General features: G+C 43.0%; 1 protein-coding gene across 3 annotated transcripts in view; it reads right to left on the bottom strand.

Moving 5' to 3' along the window:
- KCND2 (potassium voltage-gated channel subfamily D member 2) overlaps positions 1 to 13,863 on the bottom strand; it is a 438,113-nt gene extending 424,250 nt beyond the window's left edge. For 2 of the 3 annotated variants that reach the window (XM_030549091.1, XM_030549093.1), the window contains exons 1-2: positions 13,776 to 13,863; positions 10,428 to 11,605 (exon numbers count right to left, since the gene is read on the bottom strand). In XM_030549091.1, the coding sequence (XP_030404951.1) occupies positions 10,428 to 11,542 (1,115 nt within the window). In that variant the 5' untranslated portion in view covers positions 11,543 to 11,605; positions 13,776 to 13,863. Of the gene's footprint in view, positions 1 to 10,427; positions 11,606 to 11,964; positions 12,046 to 13,775 lie in introns of those variants that run through there. The other variant, XM_030549092.1, reaches the window with a different exon arrangement.
- Positions 13,864 to 18,551: the final 4,688 nt, after the last annotated feature.

Below are 18,551 nucleotides of genomic sequence, written 5' to 3'. Positions count from 1 at the left end.
TTCTTACAATTATCTTCCTGCTACATTATCAATTACAGAAAATGACAGCAAAAACTGAAAACCAAAGAGATTTTGCTTTTAGAAAATCTTTCTCCAAGTTATTTCCCCTCTTTTAACTGTTAAACTATCTACCTCACTTTCAATAGATAGATACACAATTTTCTGCTTTGCTAATGTTATAGGAACATGGGAAACGTTAATTTTTACAAATGCTGAGCACCCGTAAATCCCATTTATTTCTATACCAGCAGCTCATGCTCAGCACCTCTGAAAATCAGGCCATTTATTTAGGTCCTTAACCTAAAGTAAGAGTAAAATTTTTAAAAGAATTTAGGCATCTCAAATGCAGCTAGCCCCCTAAGCACATAATTCCCTTTGATTTCAATTGCAATTAGGCACTTTTGAAAACCCCACAAGGGGTTTCCCTGCATCTTTAGGCATCTGAATACCTTTAAAATCTGGCTCAGAGCATTCTGATCCTGCAATCTGATCCACGCAGGAGGATCCCTGTGCTCATACATTGTCTCACTGACTCCAGTGGGAATCCAATCAGGGGTAAGGGACTACTCACATGTATCACTTTGAAGAATATGGGCCCAAATTTGAAAATGTGGGCCTTACCATATATGACAAATTACATAAATATGAGATTATTCATACTAATATTTTTACAGCATCTTCACAATGGCCTGTATCCTGCCCCCACTGAAGGAAACGAAAAATCTCCCATTTAATTCAGTGGTGCAGGGTCAGGCTCATATTAAGGGCATGCACACAGCACTCTGGAAATGCTCACACCTCAGGGATGGAGGGTTGTAGCCAACCAGCGCACAGCAACGTGAGAAAGGAAATATTGTTTTATCAAGGACCTCAGAGCAAACCACTTCACTGCTCTTATGAAAAGTGTCACTGGATCTTTAATAGTCAAACAGATAGAACTTGGCTTTTACGATCTCATACAACCACAGTAATACGTTACGATTATTTTATCAGCTTTTAGAATTAGGAAGTGTTAACACTGCTGATATTTGAGTATGGGTTTATAGGGTGCAGATGAATTTTCAGAACTGGATACTTAGACCGCTAAGGTATTCGTATCCCTTACAGAGACCTGGGGATCTCTGCTATAAGATGCTTCTTATCTCTTGAAATGTCATTGGGGTGTGAAGAAACTAATTTAGTTTCCCTTTAGGAAGTTTGAATTTTGAGGGATCTGGATTATCTCTGTCTCAAGACACTGTTTTTAGTTAGTATTAATTTTTATTATTTATTAATCACTACTCATGAATTATTAATTATTATTATTATTATTATTTTATTATTATGTAAATTGAACTAAAATCTTTCAGGGAATGTTCCAAAAGCCACATAATTTTCAATGTGCTAATGTTTTCATTTTGACCCTGGGCCAGTAGGTATATATATAAAAATACTTGTATCCAGCAATCTCTCTCATGATTCTCACATCTGTTGCACTTCAGTTGTTCTACCTAAAAGGTAGAATACATTTGTCACCTTAGCTGACCATTATTTAAGCCAGTCTGGAAAAAAATAATATAACTTCTTGGTTCACTGTGGTAAAAATGTTTCTTTTTTTGTCAAAATGCTCCTTTTTTTATGTTCATTCATTTAATATCAAACAAGGTGATTTGAAAATATTATTTGGAGTATGGGAGATTCTCATTCATATATTGCAGCCAGAACTACGTTAGTTAGGCAATGTACTGCGGATCCACTGACCAGTAACTGTGATATAGGTGACAGTCCAAGCATGTTCATTATTATTGTTTCAGAGAAACGTAACAGAACGTAGAGCTATCATTCTAATGCAGTCTAGGCATTTAAAAATATTTCTTTCACTTCATAAGAAGTGAAGGAAAACTGTTTTGTAGACTATGTCTTAAATAAAAATCAGTGTTCTCATTCACCGCCTGATGAATGATAGGTACAGAAATATACAGGATCTTTTCTAGCACTGTGTCAACTTGGCTGTCAGATAGCTGACGAAACTTGAAGCTGCACCTGAACCTAAACTATGTCTTTGGATTTGTATTTGATATGCTTTCTTGTAATCAGTCAGTTTATGACTTATAGAATCCAATTCTCCTTTCACTTTTGTTGGAGTAAACTAGGAGTAACGGGATTTACTGGGGTAAAATTTCAATAAGATAAGAAACAGGCCCATAGACTTTCATTGTTTCAAATGTTTATTCTGGAAAATAAATAAAGTAAATTAAGGGTCTTTTCTTGTGTTTATGAAATGTTTTGTATAACAACAACAAGATTTCAGATGAATATTCAGCTCCTTTACAAGTTTCTGTATTCAGTACTATAATTTCATTTCCCAAGCAGCTTCATACGTGATAAAAATCCAGGAAGTTCAGATTGAATGGTGACACAACCTATCTCTACTACTATATTTATAGATTTTTTTTTCCCAGCATTTCCACTATAAACAGGTCTTGTTGGGCAGGGGTGCAGAAGTTCACAATAGTTTGAGTTAACTGTTGTGTCACCATTCAATTTGAACTTCCTGGATTTTTATCACTTAAGTCAAACTATTCATATATTTCAGATTCGCATTACTAGCCAAGGACCGTTCATATGATGGGCTATAATCAACAAATCAGATGTCAGTGGTGATTATTCTGCATGTCAGTTTATACACTTACAGGGTACTGGCATATATTTTGTTATTGCCACCTCCTCAACACCAACCCAAGTGTTGTTATTCTTGACTCACAGTAACTACAAGAAACCAAATTCCATCTGTTTCCACAAAAAGAAGTAAATAAATGAGATTCTCAACAGAAAACTCATCTTCCTGACACCATATCCATGCTTGTGTCTGTGGTAAGGAAATTCATGCTCAAGGGAAATTGAATGAAGTAAACAATCTTCCTTCCCTCTAAGAAATCTGCTTGATCTTTTAGTCATGCAAGTTGACCGATTTGAAGAGAACTAAAGCAGGTGTGATGACTCCTGTTTCCTAACTAGCCACCCAATAGCACAATGCAATTTTAAGCATCTTTTTATTAGTGAATAAGCAAAAATTGTTTTCATTGCCATCAAACTGACCATTATTTTCAAATATTTCATATTTTATCTGAAGCCCGTTTTGAATATCGAGTAATATACTTAGAAGGTGGTTATATTACACTTTGTCCCTCCCATTTTATAGTATTCTAGCTATTCAGACCCCACTGTGAAGAAAAAATAGATCAAAATATATAATGTATTTGCAGAGCTTAACACTATCACAAGATTGTACACAAAAATAGAAAAATTCAATTTAAAACAGACTTGAAAAAATATCAAGCACACAAATACTAAAAGGACCAACCAGTTAAGTAAAAATACAGAAATAAGGATTCAATTCTGCAAATCTTTTCTCAGATGAATAATCCTCACTCCCACGAGTAGTCCCATAGGTTTTAATGAAACTACTCATAATGTAGGGGTTTTCAGGATTGTGTTCTCTTTTTGTATTTTTACTTAGCTATTGGTTCTTTATTTTTGATATTTGGGTGTTTCTGAGAAGATAAAAATCAGAGACACTGGAGACATTGATGGCTTGCAGGTCACACAAAGAACACAAGATAGTGTCTAGATCAGGTATAAATTGTGCATTGCTGAAGGAGATTATGTGATGATTGTAAAGAGGCAATTCATCAAAAAAAGGTCAGCGAGGGAACTATTATGAGTAAAGATTAGGTCAGGAGAATGACAATGGTGATGAATGGAGGATTTGATCCAGTTCTGGCAGCTGAATGAGGAGGCTAGGGAGAGGACATGAATGAAAGCAAAAGTCAGAGGGGTCTTTCATGTGGAAGTTAAATTTGCCCAGGCTGTGGGTAAGGGAGCTGGAATAGAGAAACACAGAAAGCCAATAGTCAAAATCAGAAGTTGGAGGTCTATAGACAACAGTGCTGTGAGAAGAGAAGAACTAAAGGAAGTATACTTCAAGGATCTGAAAGGAATGAGAGATAAATGATGAAGGTAGGTGATGGAAGTAGCAGGTGCAGGATAGCATTAGATCCATCATCCTATTCCCTGATCAATTATTTGTAGCTTTCTCATGTTGCATCATCATATCATCTAGTAGACTGTAAACTCTTCAGGGCAGGGAATCTGTTGTAAGATGCTCAGCACATGAATAAATAAACAATAATAATAATTAATGGAACTGTTTGTTACTTTATTTTGTAAATACATCTAGTTTACATTATGAAAGCAAAAAATCAATTTTCTTATTTTTAAATAGCCCTCCACAAAGTCTATAATTCACCTATCGATGTGTTATATGATCTGACAAAACTATATAATATCATGCCCATAAATAAGAAGATAACTATTTAATATGCCTGTGCCATTGTTTTTGAACTAGTCACAAAAGATCAATACATTCTTTATTTAAAGCACAATATATAACAGTATATATAAATTTGTACAAATACAGCTCTGTGATCTACAGACACACACTTCCACTCCACCAAAACTTGGCCCAGGCTTCCCCAGCTCATTTGTTGGCTATAGCAGTGTCAGGGCTGGTCTACACTAGGGGAGGGGATTGATCTAAGATATGCAACTTCAGCTACGTGAATAGCGTAGCTGAAGTCGAAGTATCTTAAATCGAGTTACCTACTGTCCTCACAATGTGGGATCAACTTCTGCGGCTCCCCCTGTCGACTCTGCTAACGCCGTTCGCGTTGGTGGAGTTCCAGAGTCAACAGGAGCGCGTTCGGGGATCGATACATCGCATCTAGATGAGACACAATATATCGATCCCCGAGAAATCGATTGCTACCCACCGATACGACCGGTAGTAAAGACGTGCCCTCAGGAAGAAAACCAGTAAATTAAGGGATTACAGCAGAAAGTGGTAGAATTCAATCATTGTAGTTGTGGGTGTCTGATAAGCACCTGTGTAAGTCTGTCAGCCCCAGTTTCAACAGACCTCATCTCCTGCTCTGCCTCCACTCCTACCCCAAAGCTTCTTGTCCTTTGTGCCTCATTTGTGCTGCTGGCCCCAAGCTTCTCTGGTCCTTATTGCAGGCTTGAACCCTCCTCCACCCTATCCTACAACCTCCTTCTGTTTTTCCCTATGCTTGTTACTCGCCTCTGTCTCACTTGTAACCTTTTTCTATAATTAAAATTGATGCAGGTGAAACAAGCAAACCCTTAGAAGGGGGAGGGGCAAATTGTGAGACTGGCCAAGGACCTTCATGGTTTATAGAGCCTTAGTAGTAGTATAGTTAAAAATCACTAAAATACTGACTTGAAATTTGAATGCACATTTCTCAGCTTCTACGTGAGCACATTTTCTACTTCTAGAACTACATTTCTCCTTTCTTTCTTTGTTTTTGGTATAACTACACTTCACATATAACCCTTTCCACTGTGATATTTGGAGCTGAGGATAGTTAATAGTTGTGATGTACTTGGAGTCTAAAAACTGTAGCAATAGTTGAAGTCGGAGGCATTCTACACCAAAAAATGTAATCTCTGTTTTTAAAAGATGGTTTAATTGCTTACCAATTATTCAGAACTGAGAAATATAGCTATGCTTCCAAGATCACTACCCAAATTGCTACAGTTGACACTCAATACTCTTGCTATCTCACAAATTGTAAGAACAATAACCAGTCTTCAAAACGCAAATAAAATTAGTCTATTATTTAGCATTAGCTTTCCTAAAATTTTATAACATTTTAGATAACTTGTTGACACAGTGATCCTCTAAAATATGTGTGAATTCAGCTAGTTTTGTTCCTAGGTGATGAACGTGCTTCATGTAAGACCAATTTCTGCAGTCCTTATTCAAACAAAACTTTAATTTAAATTAATGGGAGTGTAGCCCAAATAAGGATGGCAGGATCTGATCCCTAATCCAAGTTACTAGAAATAATAAGAATCAACTTTAATTGATCTTTACTCTTTTTCCCTTGTAACTTTCCCTTCTTTTCCTGCACTTACTCTCTCAAGCTGAGAAGAGTTCTGAACCTTTTATGCTACTCAAGTTATACATCACTATTTAACATTTAATCACAGTCTTAACATGGCTAACAAGATATTATTAAAAGGACAACATTATTCAGTTAACATGCTGCTTAAAACTTCTCCAGAATTATGTGGTATCATAAATGTTAATGGTCAAATTCAGGATGACTGTGCAGCTATCCCCCAAATGGCACGTAAGGACTAGATTCAGAAAGGAACATAGATGTGGGGAAGTTGAGTATCACCATGCTTAACCTTTATCACTGGAATTTGCAAAGCCTGAGTTCAGCACCTCCACTCCCTATACAACAAATAGGGAGAGACAGGCACTTCAGAATGGGATTCAAACAAGCCATCATGCTAAGCGACTCCTACCTAAACTAGCCAGCAGGAGGTGCTGAGGAGTGCATGCTAAGCCCTACCCCAGGAGTGGCCAACCTGTGGCTCCAGAGCCACATGCGGCTCTTCAGAAGTTAATATGCAGCTCCTTGTATAGACATCAACTCCGGGACTGGAGCTACAGGCACCAACTTTCCAATGTGCTGGGGGTGCTCACTGCTCAACCCCTGGCTCTGCCACAGGCCCTGCACCCACTCCACCCCTTCCCGCCTCCTCCCCTGAGCCTGCCATGCCCTCTCTCCTCCACTCTAGAGCCTCCTGCATGCCAAGAAACAGGTCATCAGGAGGGGCGTGGAGGGAGGAGGAGGCACTGATTGGCAGGGCTGCCGGTGGGTGGTAGGCTCTGAGAGTGGAGGTGCGGGGAGTTGATGGGATGCTACTGACATATTACTGTGGCTCTTTGGCAATGCACATTGGTAAATTCTGGCTCCTTCTTAGGCTCAGGTTGGCCACTCCTGCCCTACCTCTCTCTCAGAGACAGGCACTTAAGTCCAGGCTGCAGGGAGGCACCTTCCTCTGCTTGGGATTCTCAGCTGCCAACCCTCTCTTGGAGTTAGGTACCTACACCATTTTTGCAAGAAGCTGGCAAGTGGAGGGTGGGGGAAGAGGGGAGGAAATAAATAATGAATGAGTCATTAGACCAGAGAGAGAGAAAAAGAAAATACAAAAGTGGCTCTGTAGAGCACTCGTGGGAGACCCAGCCAGGATCCAGTGCCCCGCTCCAATGACTTTTTAAATGATTGATCCACAGTGGAACAGTTTCAGTAGGAGAGACTAAGGCCTGGTCTACACTGGGGGAGGGGTGGGATCGATCTAAGATATGCAACTTCAGCTATGAGAAGTAGCTGAAGTCAACATATCTTAGACCAACTTACCTCCCGTCCTCACGGCGCGGGATCAACGGCCGCGGCTCCCCCATCGACTCCACTTCTGCCTCTCACCCTGGTGGAGTTCCGGAGTCGACAGGGAGCACATTCATGGATTGATTTATCATGTCTCGTCAATCCCCGATAGATTGATCACTATCTGCCAATCTTGCGGGTAGTGTGGATGTACCCTAAGGGTGTATCTACATTGCAATTAAAAACTTGTGGCTGGTCTGTGCCAGCTGACTCAGGCTGTGGGGCTGTTTAATTGCAGGGTCCTAGAGTCCAGGCTCCAGCCCGAGCTCAGAAGCCTACACTGCAATTAAGCATCCCCTCAGCCTGAGCCCTGCGAGCCAGAGTAGCTGACATGGGCCAGCTGTGGATGTCTGATTGCAGTGTAGACAGACCCTGAGATACCCCACATCAGATTATCCCATAGCCCACTGGCTAGGTCACTCATCTGAGAGGTGGAAGATCCCTGTTCAAATCTCTTTGCCCCCCTCAGGTGGAGGGGAGACTTAAACCAGAGGTCTCCTAGGTGGGTACCCTACCACTGGGCTAAAAGTTATGAGGGAGGTGATCCTCTTACTTCTCCTTTTTACCCCATCCCCCACTATTTTGTGTAAGATTGCTTACTGCGACCTAGTCTAGTAGGTAAGGCCTGAGCATGCTTGCCAGATTGGGCCCCACAGGCAAGTCAGACACAGGAATGCTCAACTTCCCCCTCATTGTACATTGCGCTGGGGTTTGAACATGCAGACACCTGGTATGTCACTGCACTATGTATGCTCAGAGGCAGAAATATAGGTGCCTAAGGAACTTTTACTGAGCAAATTTAGGCAAGTTTAGGTGCCTATGGGATTCAGCAGTGGCTGAATGGGGGTTCTATGAATTCTCATGGGGACTGATTCTGAGATTTAGTTGCCTAAAGTGAATCTAGCCCTTATATGTACATGTATTTGGAACATGTATTCTGTCCAGCAGTGGTCCTGTGCAGCTTCTGCATGGCGGTAGCACAATTAGCATGCACAGGTCTTGTTGCTGGGTCATGGAGTTTACACATGAGAATTATGCCCCCTAATTTATAGACCCCTCACCAGAATGCCTCTTTACAGATTCTGTCACAGAACACCTATTGGCCTCTTGAAACCAATGGGAGTTAAGTACCTAAATCCTTTTAAAAATCCTACTATCCTGCATCCTCAGGCACCTAAATCCCTGTAAAAAAATTCCAGCCTAAGTGACTTAGAGGCCTAAATCCCATTTTCAAAAATTGCTTAGACTCCAAAGTCCCACTGATTTCCAATGAGATTTAGGTTCCTAAAGTGCTTTTGAAAGTGTTACCCAGTCTAAAATACTTTTGTAATCTGGAATCATAACATAATACACTTTTAATTTATTTTTTCCTACCAGTGCCAAACAGGCTCCTATATCAGAAACATAGATAATTACAAGGTGGACATAAAGTATTAACAACAATGTACTACTGTTCAGTACCCTGGACAAGTACTGCCAACCAATATTGACTACCTTAATTATCAAAGAGATATCAGTTATAAACAAATACAGATCAGCTCCTGCATTTGTTATTTGTTCTCAGTGATGTTTACTGATAATGACTGATTTTGCTGAAATTATCACAGTTTAGATAATTAATAATGTAATAGTATTAAAAATAGTAATAAGAGTATTTTACCGAATATAACAACAAATCCTTAATTTGTTACCAATGACAGCTTGTAACACATTTCTGGCATTACACACCAATATTAGAAGACATGAAATATTTCCAGTGTACAGTGTTTATCTTCATTTGTTATATTGTGCTAAATATAAAAGCTCTGTATAAAAACTGATGGCAGAATACAGCCCTTTTATCTTTAAAGTTTTTTATATGGTTTTCCAATCTAGATTATGATAATAGGTAATAAATAAACTAATTCATTATATAGATTTACTTTCATTTTGGTAAAGTAAAAAGGTGATGCATGTTCCATAAACCCAGACAATTTAAACAAGATGTGATGAAATGTTAGATTAATGAAACAATGGTCTTAGTGACAGAGAAAAGTTTTGTCTCTTAATACGGGCAGTCATAAAAGAACTAGAAATTTACAATGAATAAACTCCTATTCAGATTCAATATAATAGCTATTACAACATGCTATATATCACAGAACTAAGACTAGAATGACAAATTGCCTCCTCAAATTAACCAACCTTTCTAAATCTCTGTTAGCATCACAGAGAAATACATTTCCACAACTTCTCTATAGAATAAACAGCTACAATGACATTATCATTAAAATATCGTTTTTAAACAATGAAGTCTCGTAACTAACCACTAAAACTCATTGGATCTTAAATGTCAACTGTGATATATTTTAATTCCAAATTATCGAGAAGTTTAATTTATAACTAGAACAATGTTTAACATATATACTGGAATTAAATTAGTCACATATGTTTGTCATACTTTCTCAGTCAGCTTCACAGGCACTTTCATAAGTGTATGTAGGCTGACACGTCATTCACTTTTGGCCAATTTCCAGTCCTACTGAAATCAAAGGGAATTTTGCAAGTGACTTAATAGGATCCAAAGTTCGGCCTTTGTGAATTTTAAAGTTTTACTTATGCTTTTGTGAATTCAACTGACTTTACAGTATCCAAGTCCGTTTCTATACATCACTTGGGTTCAAACAAAATGCAGAGCTACACCGTTTTCTGTATGGTAAGATTAAAACTCTATATCTGGGCTCTTTTGTTAATTGGCACTACAGTAGCAAACATTGTAAAAGATTTTTCTAGGACTTACATTACATTATTAAAGACCCACTGACACCTCATGGAGACTACAAAAAAATACTCTCACTGTCCCAACTGCAAAAGCAAAGAGTAAAGAAACTACATATAATTTTGAAACAAAATTTGATTTTGTAATAAATTATTCACATGTTTATCCTCTGGCAACACTTTTACATCTACCTATTCAGATAGGTTTAAAATAAAATGTATAAAGCACCCACTTGTGACTGTAAAGCTTTTGTAACAAATACTGGTATTCCCACTTTTTCTAATGAAGTTTTTGAAATCAAACATTACTCTTTTGTGACAATAAAGTTGTTAAAATGTTGGCCTTGGCCAAAGCAAATCTGCACTTACCCCAGCGTTGTCATGGTGACGATGGTGTACCAGAAGGCCGCAGGGATACTGGTGAACTTGGTGGACGATGAACCTTTCTCTGCATAGAACATGACCGTGGCAAAGATGATGATGGCCATGGTCAGTGAGAAGAGGAGAAAGCCCAACTCGGAGGCACAGCTTTTTAGTGTGTAACCCAGGATGCGCAGCCCCTGTGAGTGGCGGGAAAACTTAAAGATCCGGAAGACACGGAAGACACGCAGTGTCACAAAAGCCCCACTGACATCCTCATTATCTGTCATCACCAGACCAATGTAATAGGGCATGATGGCCACTACATCAATAACGCTCATGACACTGCGCACAAACTTGTAGCGGTTGGGGGCTGCCACCAGACGCAGCAGATACTCAACAGTGAAGATCATGACACAGGCAGTATCCAGGCAGAAGAAAGCCACAGCGTAGCGCTCCCCACAGGGCAGCTCCTTGATGCGACCAGGGTTTACCCCACAGGGCACTGTCTCCACCACATTGGCAATGACAGAGATAGCAATGAAGAAGCCGGTGACATAGTAGAAGACCAGAGCCAGTGTACTTGTGTGTGGATTTTCAAAGGCCCGCCACATTCTCTCCCGAGTTGTCATTGAAGGCAGGGAACACTCAGCTGCATGATCCTGATCTGCATCATCCTGCAGGCGCTCAGCATTCTCACGCCGGCGATCCTTGTATTCCTCATAGCAGCAGTCACCTATGATCTCAGGGATGATGCCAAAGAAGGCCAGCTCCTCGTCATAAGCTGATATACATTCTTGACGAGGGTAGTGCAGCTTCCCTGTACGATAGAAGTTGAGGATGTGACGGAAGATGTCAGGATCCCGGTCAAAAAAGTACTGCTGTGTCTCTGGGTGGTAAAAGAAGTCCCGCTCCGAGCTGCCCAGCAGTGTATCAGGGTAGCGCTCCAGGGTGTCCTGCCATGTCTGGAACTGGGTACCACTCACATTCAGCACAATCAGAGAGTCCTGGCTTCGCTTTCTCTCCTGCCGGGGAGCAGCTGGCATGGGATTTGTGGCCACTGGCATCCATCCTATGGCTGCTGCCCGTGCAAATGGCAACCAAGCTGCTACTCCTGCTGCCATGGTCCAACCTGCTACTGCAGCTGCTGCTGATGGATCACTTTAGAGCCAATATAGGCTTGGTCACTAAAATATAAATTCAAAAAGTGAATAAATAAAAATGTTCACACAATATCAATGTACTGAACATTATTATTTATTTATTAGATTGGTATCATTTAAAGACTTGTCTTGTCTCCTCCCTTTCCCCTCCCTGTGGCTTAAGATAATAAATCAGACTATTGGGAAAGTCATCATGTACTGGGGTTCAAAAAAACCTCACCCTCCCTACCAGCTGGTTCCTGTGAAGAAAGGTCCGTCTGTTGCATACAGACACAGCCTAGGAAGGATGTGCACCCAGCAGCAGCCAGCTAGGGCCAGCCACCTGGAGCTAGGGGAAGATCTTTCCGCCCTAGGGATGTGCGCCCACCCGACTCTCCTCCCACCTGTTTCTGCCGGAGGAGACAGGCAACTGCCGCTGGCGACGGGATGGGAGCTGGAGAGAGGCGCCGGCACCCGCGGAGCAGTTCCCAGCCCGGGGCTACCGCAGAATTTCTCCCCAGCCCCTCCCGCCCTGCACAACGCTAAGTGGCCGAGCTGGATGGGGAGTGGGCAGGCGCTTCCCTATTCAGAGCCCCAGCGCGACGCCGGGACTGATCCCCGCGCCTGGTTGCCCCTGGGATTTCGGCCCCGGGAGAAGGGGTCGGGGGAGGAGCTCAAGGCGACAGCCTTAAACTTCCCGGCAAGTTTTCTTCCAAGAAAACACGCTGGAGCAGAGAGTGACGCGCGGGGGAACCCCCGACGCAGGGGGCGGCTGCCTGCCGGCGAGGGGGAAAGCAGGACTGGGGGGCCGAGGCGGGGATGCGGCGGAGTCCAGAGCCGGCAGGAGAGCAGCGCAGAGCCGGGGACGGGTGGTGTCAGAAGGGCCCCGGCGCAGGGGACTAGCCAGTGGGGCGCTGAAGCATCCAGGCGAAGGGGCTGTTGGGGGGCGCGGCCTGCTGGCGAATGGGGGCCTGGGGCGGGAGAAGAGAAGTTTGGGGCGGGGGGGGCTGAACCTGGAGTGAGAGACGTGTGGGAGCGTTGCAGTGACTGTGGGGCTGGGAGGGGAAACACGGGCTGTAAAGCCTGGAGTGAAGCGCGGGTTGGGTGGGGATAGTTAGGGGGTCTCCATAGTGCGGGGGGGGGGCACGGTGGGGGGGGGGGGGGAAGAGGAGCCCATGCTGAGGCTAGGGGGGCAGGGGGATTAGGGGGTCTCCATAGTGCAGGGGGGGGTCAGGCAGGGGGAAGAAGGGCCAGGCAGTGTCTGGGAGGGGTGGGGGCTCTGGGGCCTCGTGCTGAGGCTAGGGAGGCAGGGGGATTAGGGGGTCTCCATACTGCAGGGGGGTCAGGGAGCGGTGGGGGTAAGAGGAGCCCATGCTGAGGCTAGCGGGGCAGGGGGTTAGGTGGTCTCCATAGTGCAGGGGGGTCAGGGAGGCGTGGGGGTAAGAGGAGCCCATGCTGAGGCTAGGGGGCAGGGGGATTAGGGGGTCTCCATAGTGCAGGGGGGTCAGGGAGGGGTGGGGGTAAGAGGAGCCCATGCTGAGGCTAGGGGGGCAGGGGGATTAGGGGGTCTCCATAGTGCAGGGGGGTCAGGGAGGGGTGGGGGTAAGAGGAGCCCATGCTGAGGCTAGGGGGGCAGGGGGATTAGGGGGTCTCCATAGTGCAGGGGGGTCAGGGAGGGGTGGGGGTAAGAGGAGCCCATGCTGAGGCTAGCGGGGCAGGGGGATTAGGGGGTCTCCATAGTGCAGGGGGGTCAGGGAGGGGTGGGGGTAAGAGGAGCCCATGCTGAGGCTAGGGGGGCAGGGGGATTAGGGGGTCTCCATAGTGCAGGGGGGTCAGGGAGGGGTGGGGGTAAGAGGAGCCCATGCTGAGGCTAGGGGGGCAGGGGGTTAGGTGGTCTCCATAGTGCAGGGGGGTCAGGCAGGGGGAAGAAGGGCCAGGCAGTGTCTGGGAGGGGTGGGGGCTCTGGGGCCTCGTGCTGAGGCTAGGGAGGCAGGGAGCCGGGGGGGCCAGGGAAGGGGTCAGTGCGCCTCGTGTGGGATTAGGGGGAGCGGGGCTCGTGGTAGTGGTGTCAGGCAGAGGTTTGGAGCGGGAGCCGAGGCGTAGGGAGCCTCCCTGGTTACCCTGGCCGGGTGCAGTTTGCCGGCTAGAGGCAGGGACCTCCCGCCCCAGGCTCGGCTCTCCCTGCACCGGCCCGGGCGCAGCCCGCGGTACGTACCTGGCGAAGTCTGGCCAGAGCGCTCACTTGCATGGAGCCTGTCGGGAAAGGCGGAGAGACGGGAGCCACTGAGAAAGGCAGCCCCGAGCCAAGGGGCCAGAGCTACCGGGGCTCCCCCTCCGCCGCCGAGCACCACCAGCAACAAGTTCCAGGCTCGGGGGAGGAAGCAGCGTGCTCGCGCCTGGCAAGTTAATGCAGCGCGTCTTTCCCGAGGAGCAGCCCTTGCGGCGGGGTGGCCCCTGTCAGGAGGGAGTCGCGCCGCTGCCCATGCTGCCGGGCTGCTGCTGAGGGGCTGCAGATGGCCGCGGACTGGGTGGGGAAGAGGCAGTGGCGAGGCAGAGGGCACAGCAGGGCTTCTCTCTCCTGCCCCTCAAGTGGGTGGGCCATGCCTCGCCAAGCTGGGAGAGGAGCGGCGGCTGCTGCTGCGGCTGCAGGTTGTTATTTTCCAGGCGGCTGCTTCTCCTTCCCGCTCCTGCAAATGCCAGCGAAGGAAGCCGCCCGGCGAGGTGGCGTGAAGGAGGAGGCCATCGATCCGAGAGAGGAACAAAGAGAATTACAAATCGTTACACGCCGGGTTGCGGTGAAGGCGAGGACATCGTGGGTGTGTGTGGCTCGTGTCCTCCGCGCGGCTCAGTCCACCCCTTCATTGTCGGCGTAGTTAGTTGGCTGCTGCCTGGGGCGGAGGTCAAGCTCTGCCTACGGCTTAGAAAAAACGATTAGGGTGATCTCTTTGAAGTGCTAGTTCCTTGCAACAAAGGGGGCAAATTACTTGCTTAAGGGGAAAAAATCAAATTACAGACTGGAAGTGAAGTATTGCGAGACTTTTTAATAGCAGTTTCATTCCTCTTTGTAGTTCCCATCGCATCCCTTATCCAAATTGCTTTTCTAGCTTTCGAGAAAGGCGATCGGTGGGACGGGTGCTGCTAGCATTTTCATCCTTCTGTCCTTTCTGTTGCCTTTTAAAACAATCCACCCTCTTCTCATCACTAGGTGGCGTGTGGATGACGAGAAGTTAATTCCTCACCTTTCCTAAATCTGCCCTGCTGTAGGGACCGAGGGAGAGAAGCAATCTGCATCCAGCTAATCGTTCTTATTAGAAGATCTATTTAGAACCAAAATTACCAACGGGGAAAGAATTGTCCAGTAATTATAAAAATCCATTGGGTTTTTATTTTGTAAAATCTACAGTAGTTTTTAAGGGTGTGGCTTTTTTAAAAACAGAGATTGTAAATTTAGGTAAATTGTGCATCTTCCAGTAAAAAGTACAGAGGTTAGTGATATGATTTCCTAATTTTGAAATGCTATCTTACTAGTATCTTGTAAGCAAATCGAATGCTTTGTATGTCAGAATTAAAATACTTAATCAGTAACTGAGCTTTCAAAAAGGTTTTTATTTCTCTTCTTCACTCATGTTTGATTTGGTTTAGTAATAACATGTAGAGCTACAAATCTGTCATATAATAATTTGATTCCTTCCCATTTCAATATCTGAAAGAGTGCATTTTTAGCTAATTCTGTCACTGTTATCTCTCTGGACTCAGCCTTACAAGTCTGCCTAATAAGAAGGAGAGACAAATCATCACATCTGGCAAATCATTAAAAAGTAGGAAGTATAGCAAAGTCTAAAACAATATATACAGTACTTTTAAGTGAACTTGGATGTTTTTAAATAGTGTGGTTAACTTTTAACATGTAAAACTATATTTTTTTGGTTTCCTATAGAGTGAGAGTACTCTAGCATGAAAAATCTACACGTTCCCCTGAGAAATATTTGAAAAAGTGAATTTTCTATATAAATTAAGATATAAGGATCATGAAGTGTATAACCTGTCTAATTTCTAAATTAAGAGAACTTTGGATCAGGAGCATCAAATCAAGCATACTAAAATAATGTTAAAGGAAAAGGAGCCCTTCCATTATTTTATTAGAAGTGTTATGATTCATATCTGAATGCTCAGTATATTAATCCTACATTTTTTCTGCTGTCAGCAACATGTATGCAGAAGTAACTGCTTTTTTTAAAAAAAGTTTGACTTTTAGTATTGGAGAAAGCTTTCAAAATCTTTAATATGCTGCCTTTTAGAAAGCCTGCATCATTGTGAGCTTTTTATAAGACAGTGCTTTAACACCATGTTAATTATAAAAAAAGCAATAAGTTATTGATTATTCTTATAAAAAGACTTGTTCTCCAATATCCAACAGATTGGTCAAGATATATGTAAGAGGCTTTAAATGTCAGTGATACCATTTCCCAATGCTAAATGAAAGGGCTTGCCTCTGATCTAGAAGTGTGAAAAGGTAATATTATGACCACTAACAAAACATCTGATTGATGTTTTCATTAGTTCAGCAGTAAATCATGTAATAGTGAGGTCTCCTTTTTTAACAGCCTATAACAGTGGACAGCCTTTGCCTATAAAATGGTTAGCCCTTTATTGTAATCTTTCCTTGTTTTTTTTTTTTACAGTTGTTGGGTCTTTTGGTTTTTTTTTTACAAAATTAAACTGTACAATCAGAACTCATGCTCCCCTGTTCCCTACACACACACACACACACACACACACACACACACACACACACACACACACACACACACACACACACACACACACACATGGATGAGGATAGGTTCCCTTAAATAACTCACTGAAATGTTGTCATTGCTTTAAAGATGCAACAACAAATATATTTAAAACCAGCTGAGTTGGAAGACAGGGTAGGTCAGGATATTTGGATAATTACATCTTGAAACTTTCACTTTTAAGTCATAATTTTGAGGTCAAAAGTGATTGAAAGTAATGTTTTTCAGAGAACTCTGACTGTGTGAAATGTTTATGATTTCAGTCCAGTCCCTGTTAAATAGGTGTCCACATCACAGAAATGATGGTACTGTTCAGAAATAGTACCCTCAGAAGAGAAGCTAAGGATTTTATGGGTAAGCATATTCTACTGTCTTCTCATTCCAGCATGAAATCCATTTAAAATATGATTGAGAGGCATTTCTAGAGAAGCTTGAACTGTTACTTTTGTTCTAACTGTTCTGTGCTTAGAGAATTTCAGTCTCCAGTATTCTTAACCCAGCACTTTCAGGAAGACTAATTTCATGTAAGTAAAAACTACCATATAATCAATTTGTCTCCTGAAGTCATAGTCCTCTGTTTGTGACATCACTATCAGTTACTGGGAAATTGGCATGATGTGATGAAGAGGATTATGACTGCAAATAAGAATTAAGCAGGAGGAGCACTAAAGAGACAAAAATCCCCAATAATTGAAATAGTGGAAGTGAATGCTGTTAGAGAACATAACAATAAAATGTAAAATAAATTGCTTCTAACTAGTTTTTCAGAATATTCTTATGAGGTACAAAGAGGTCTCCATGGATTAAGCAAATTAAAGCCTGTGATGCCAAAGAATTATTGCATTTACTTGTTGGTTTCCTTTAATGCATTCTTGATCTATTTAGAGTTTTGACACCAAAAGCTTTCTTTGGTACACAAAATCATATGGTCTCCCTCTTAATAATTCATTTAGTATTAAGTTAATACTCAAGCCTTAACTCACAAAATTATGATAAAAAACAATGGAATTATTTAAAGCCACATTGTCAACTTTCCTGGGACACAGTTATGGGGCTAGCAGCACCACTACCTCCTTTCTGGTCTCTCTGGCACCCCTTGAGGTGTGGCCCATCTTGGGTTAGAGTCTTGTGATTCTTTTACTCTTAGGCCAGGACTTGGATACCAAGAATTTATCACCCTACAGGGCACCTGCATTTCTTCCCTTCAGGATCTTGTGACTGACCAACAGCTTTCTTTAAAAAAAGTATTTTTATTTAGCATTTACACAAAGCGTTACACAATAAAAGGATATATGGTATTTTTTTAAAAGCCTACATGTAAAGAAGCCTCATCTAATGTGCCCCTTCATTTCAAACATTTCAGCATGGGCTTTCCTCTTAAATGACAGAAACAGAAGTAACCTGACTTACATTCTCCTAGAAAGCCTAGAGATTCTGTGACCCATCTTAGTCACCATTCATAATATGACCTACTGTTGTTCTCTCCACACCTCTGCTTGTCTCTGACAGTGAGAGTCTCTTCATCTGGGTCTGTGTTTTGTTTTTGTTAAGATAAGTTCCTGTCTGCATCCTAAAAACTTGCCCATACTGGTATTGCCCTGGCCTCTTCTTTTGTCATTCAGTGTTAAATGCATTCTAAACTATATGCATTTCCTTACCTTTTGGGGGCGAAGCCAGACTTTTAGGCACCTGCTCCCCTACTTGGTGTAAACTTTGCTTGTACCAATCAGAAACGAACACACACAGTTTTTGGGTCCCGTCCCCTATGACACTTCTATGATGTCATAGTGGGTACTTTAGGCTGGTCTGCCATGTGCAGGCAGAAGAGGAGAAAGAAAAACGAATCCTGTGTACCTTGTGCACACCCGTAACCGAGCCTGATCACCTCGAAGCCTCTCTCAGCTCACGTGTTTTAAGCAGAGTTTCTACGTTTGCCAGTCGTTATGAGTTGGTTTGTATTCGTAAGTATTGGTTATTACTAAATGCTGCATCTGTGTTTATAAATATTGTTTACTGCATCTTTGTTTATAAATATTGTTTGATAGTAAATACTTTAGCCATTGTATGTTTTAAGTTCCATTAACCCTATTAGCTAATCATACGCTGCTCCCCTACCCCTTGTAACTATCCCCAATAAAACTTTAAATTAATTAATTTTAGTTGTGTGTGTGTGCCTGCAGTTTGCATTGTGACCC

Source organism: Gopherus evgoodei, chromosome 1 (genome assembly GCF_007399415.2).
Source record: "Gopherus evgoodei ecotype Sinaloan lineage chromosome 1, rGopEvg1_v1.p, whole genome shotgun sequence".
Taxonomy (NCBI): Eukaryota; Metazoa; Chordata; order Testudines; family Testudinidae; genus Gopherus; species Gopherus evgoodei.
This window is presented reverse-complemented; position numbering and strand designations above follow the sequence as displayed.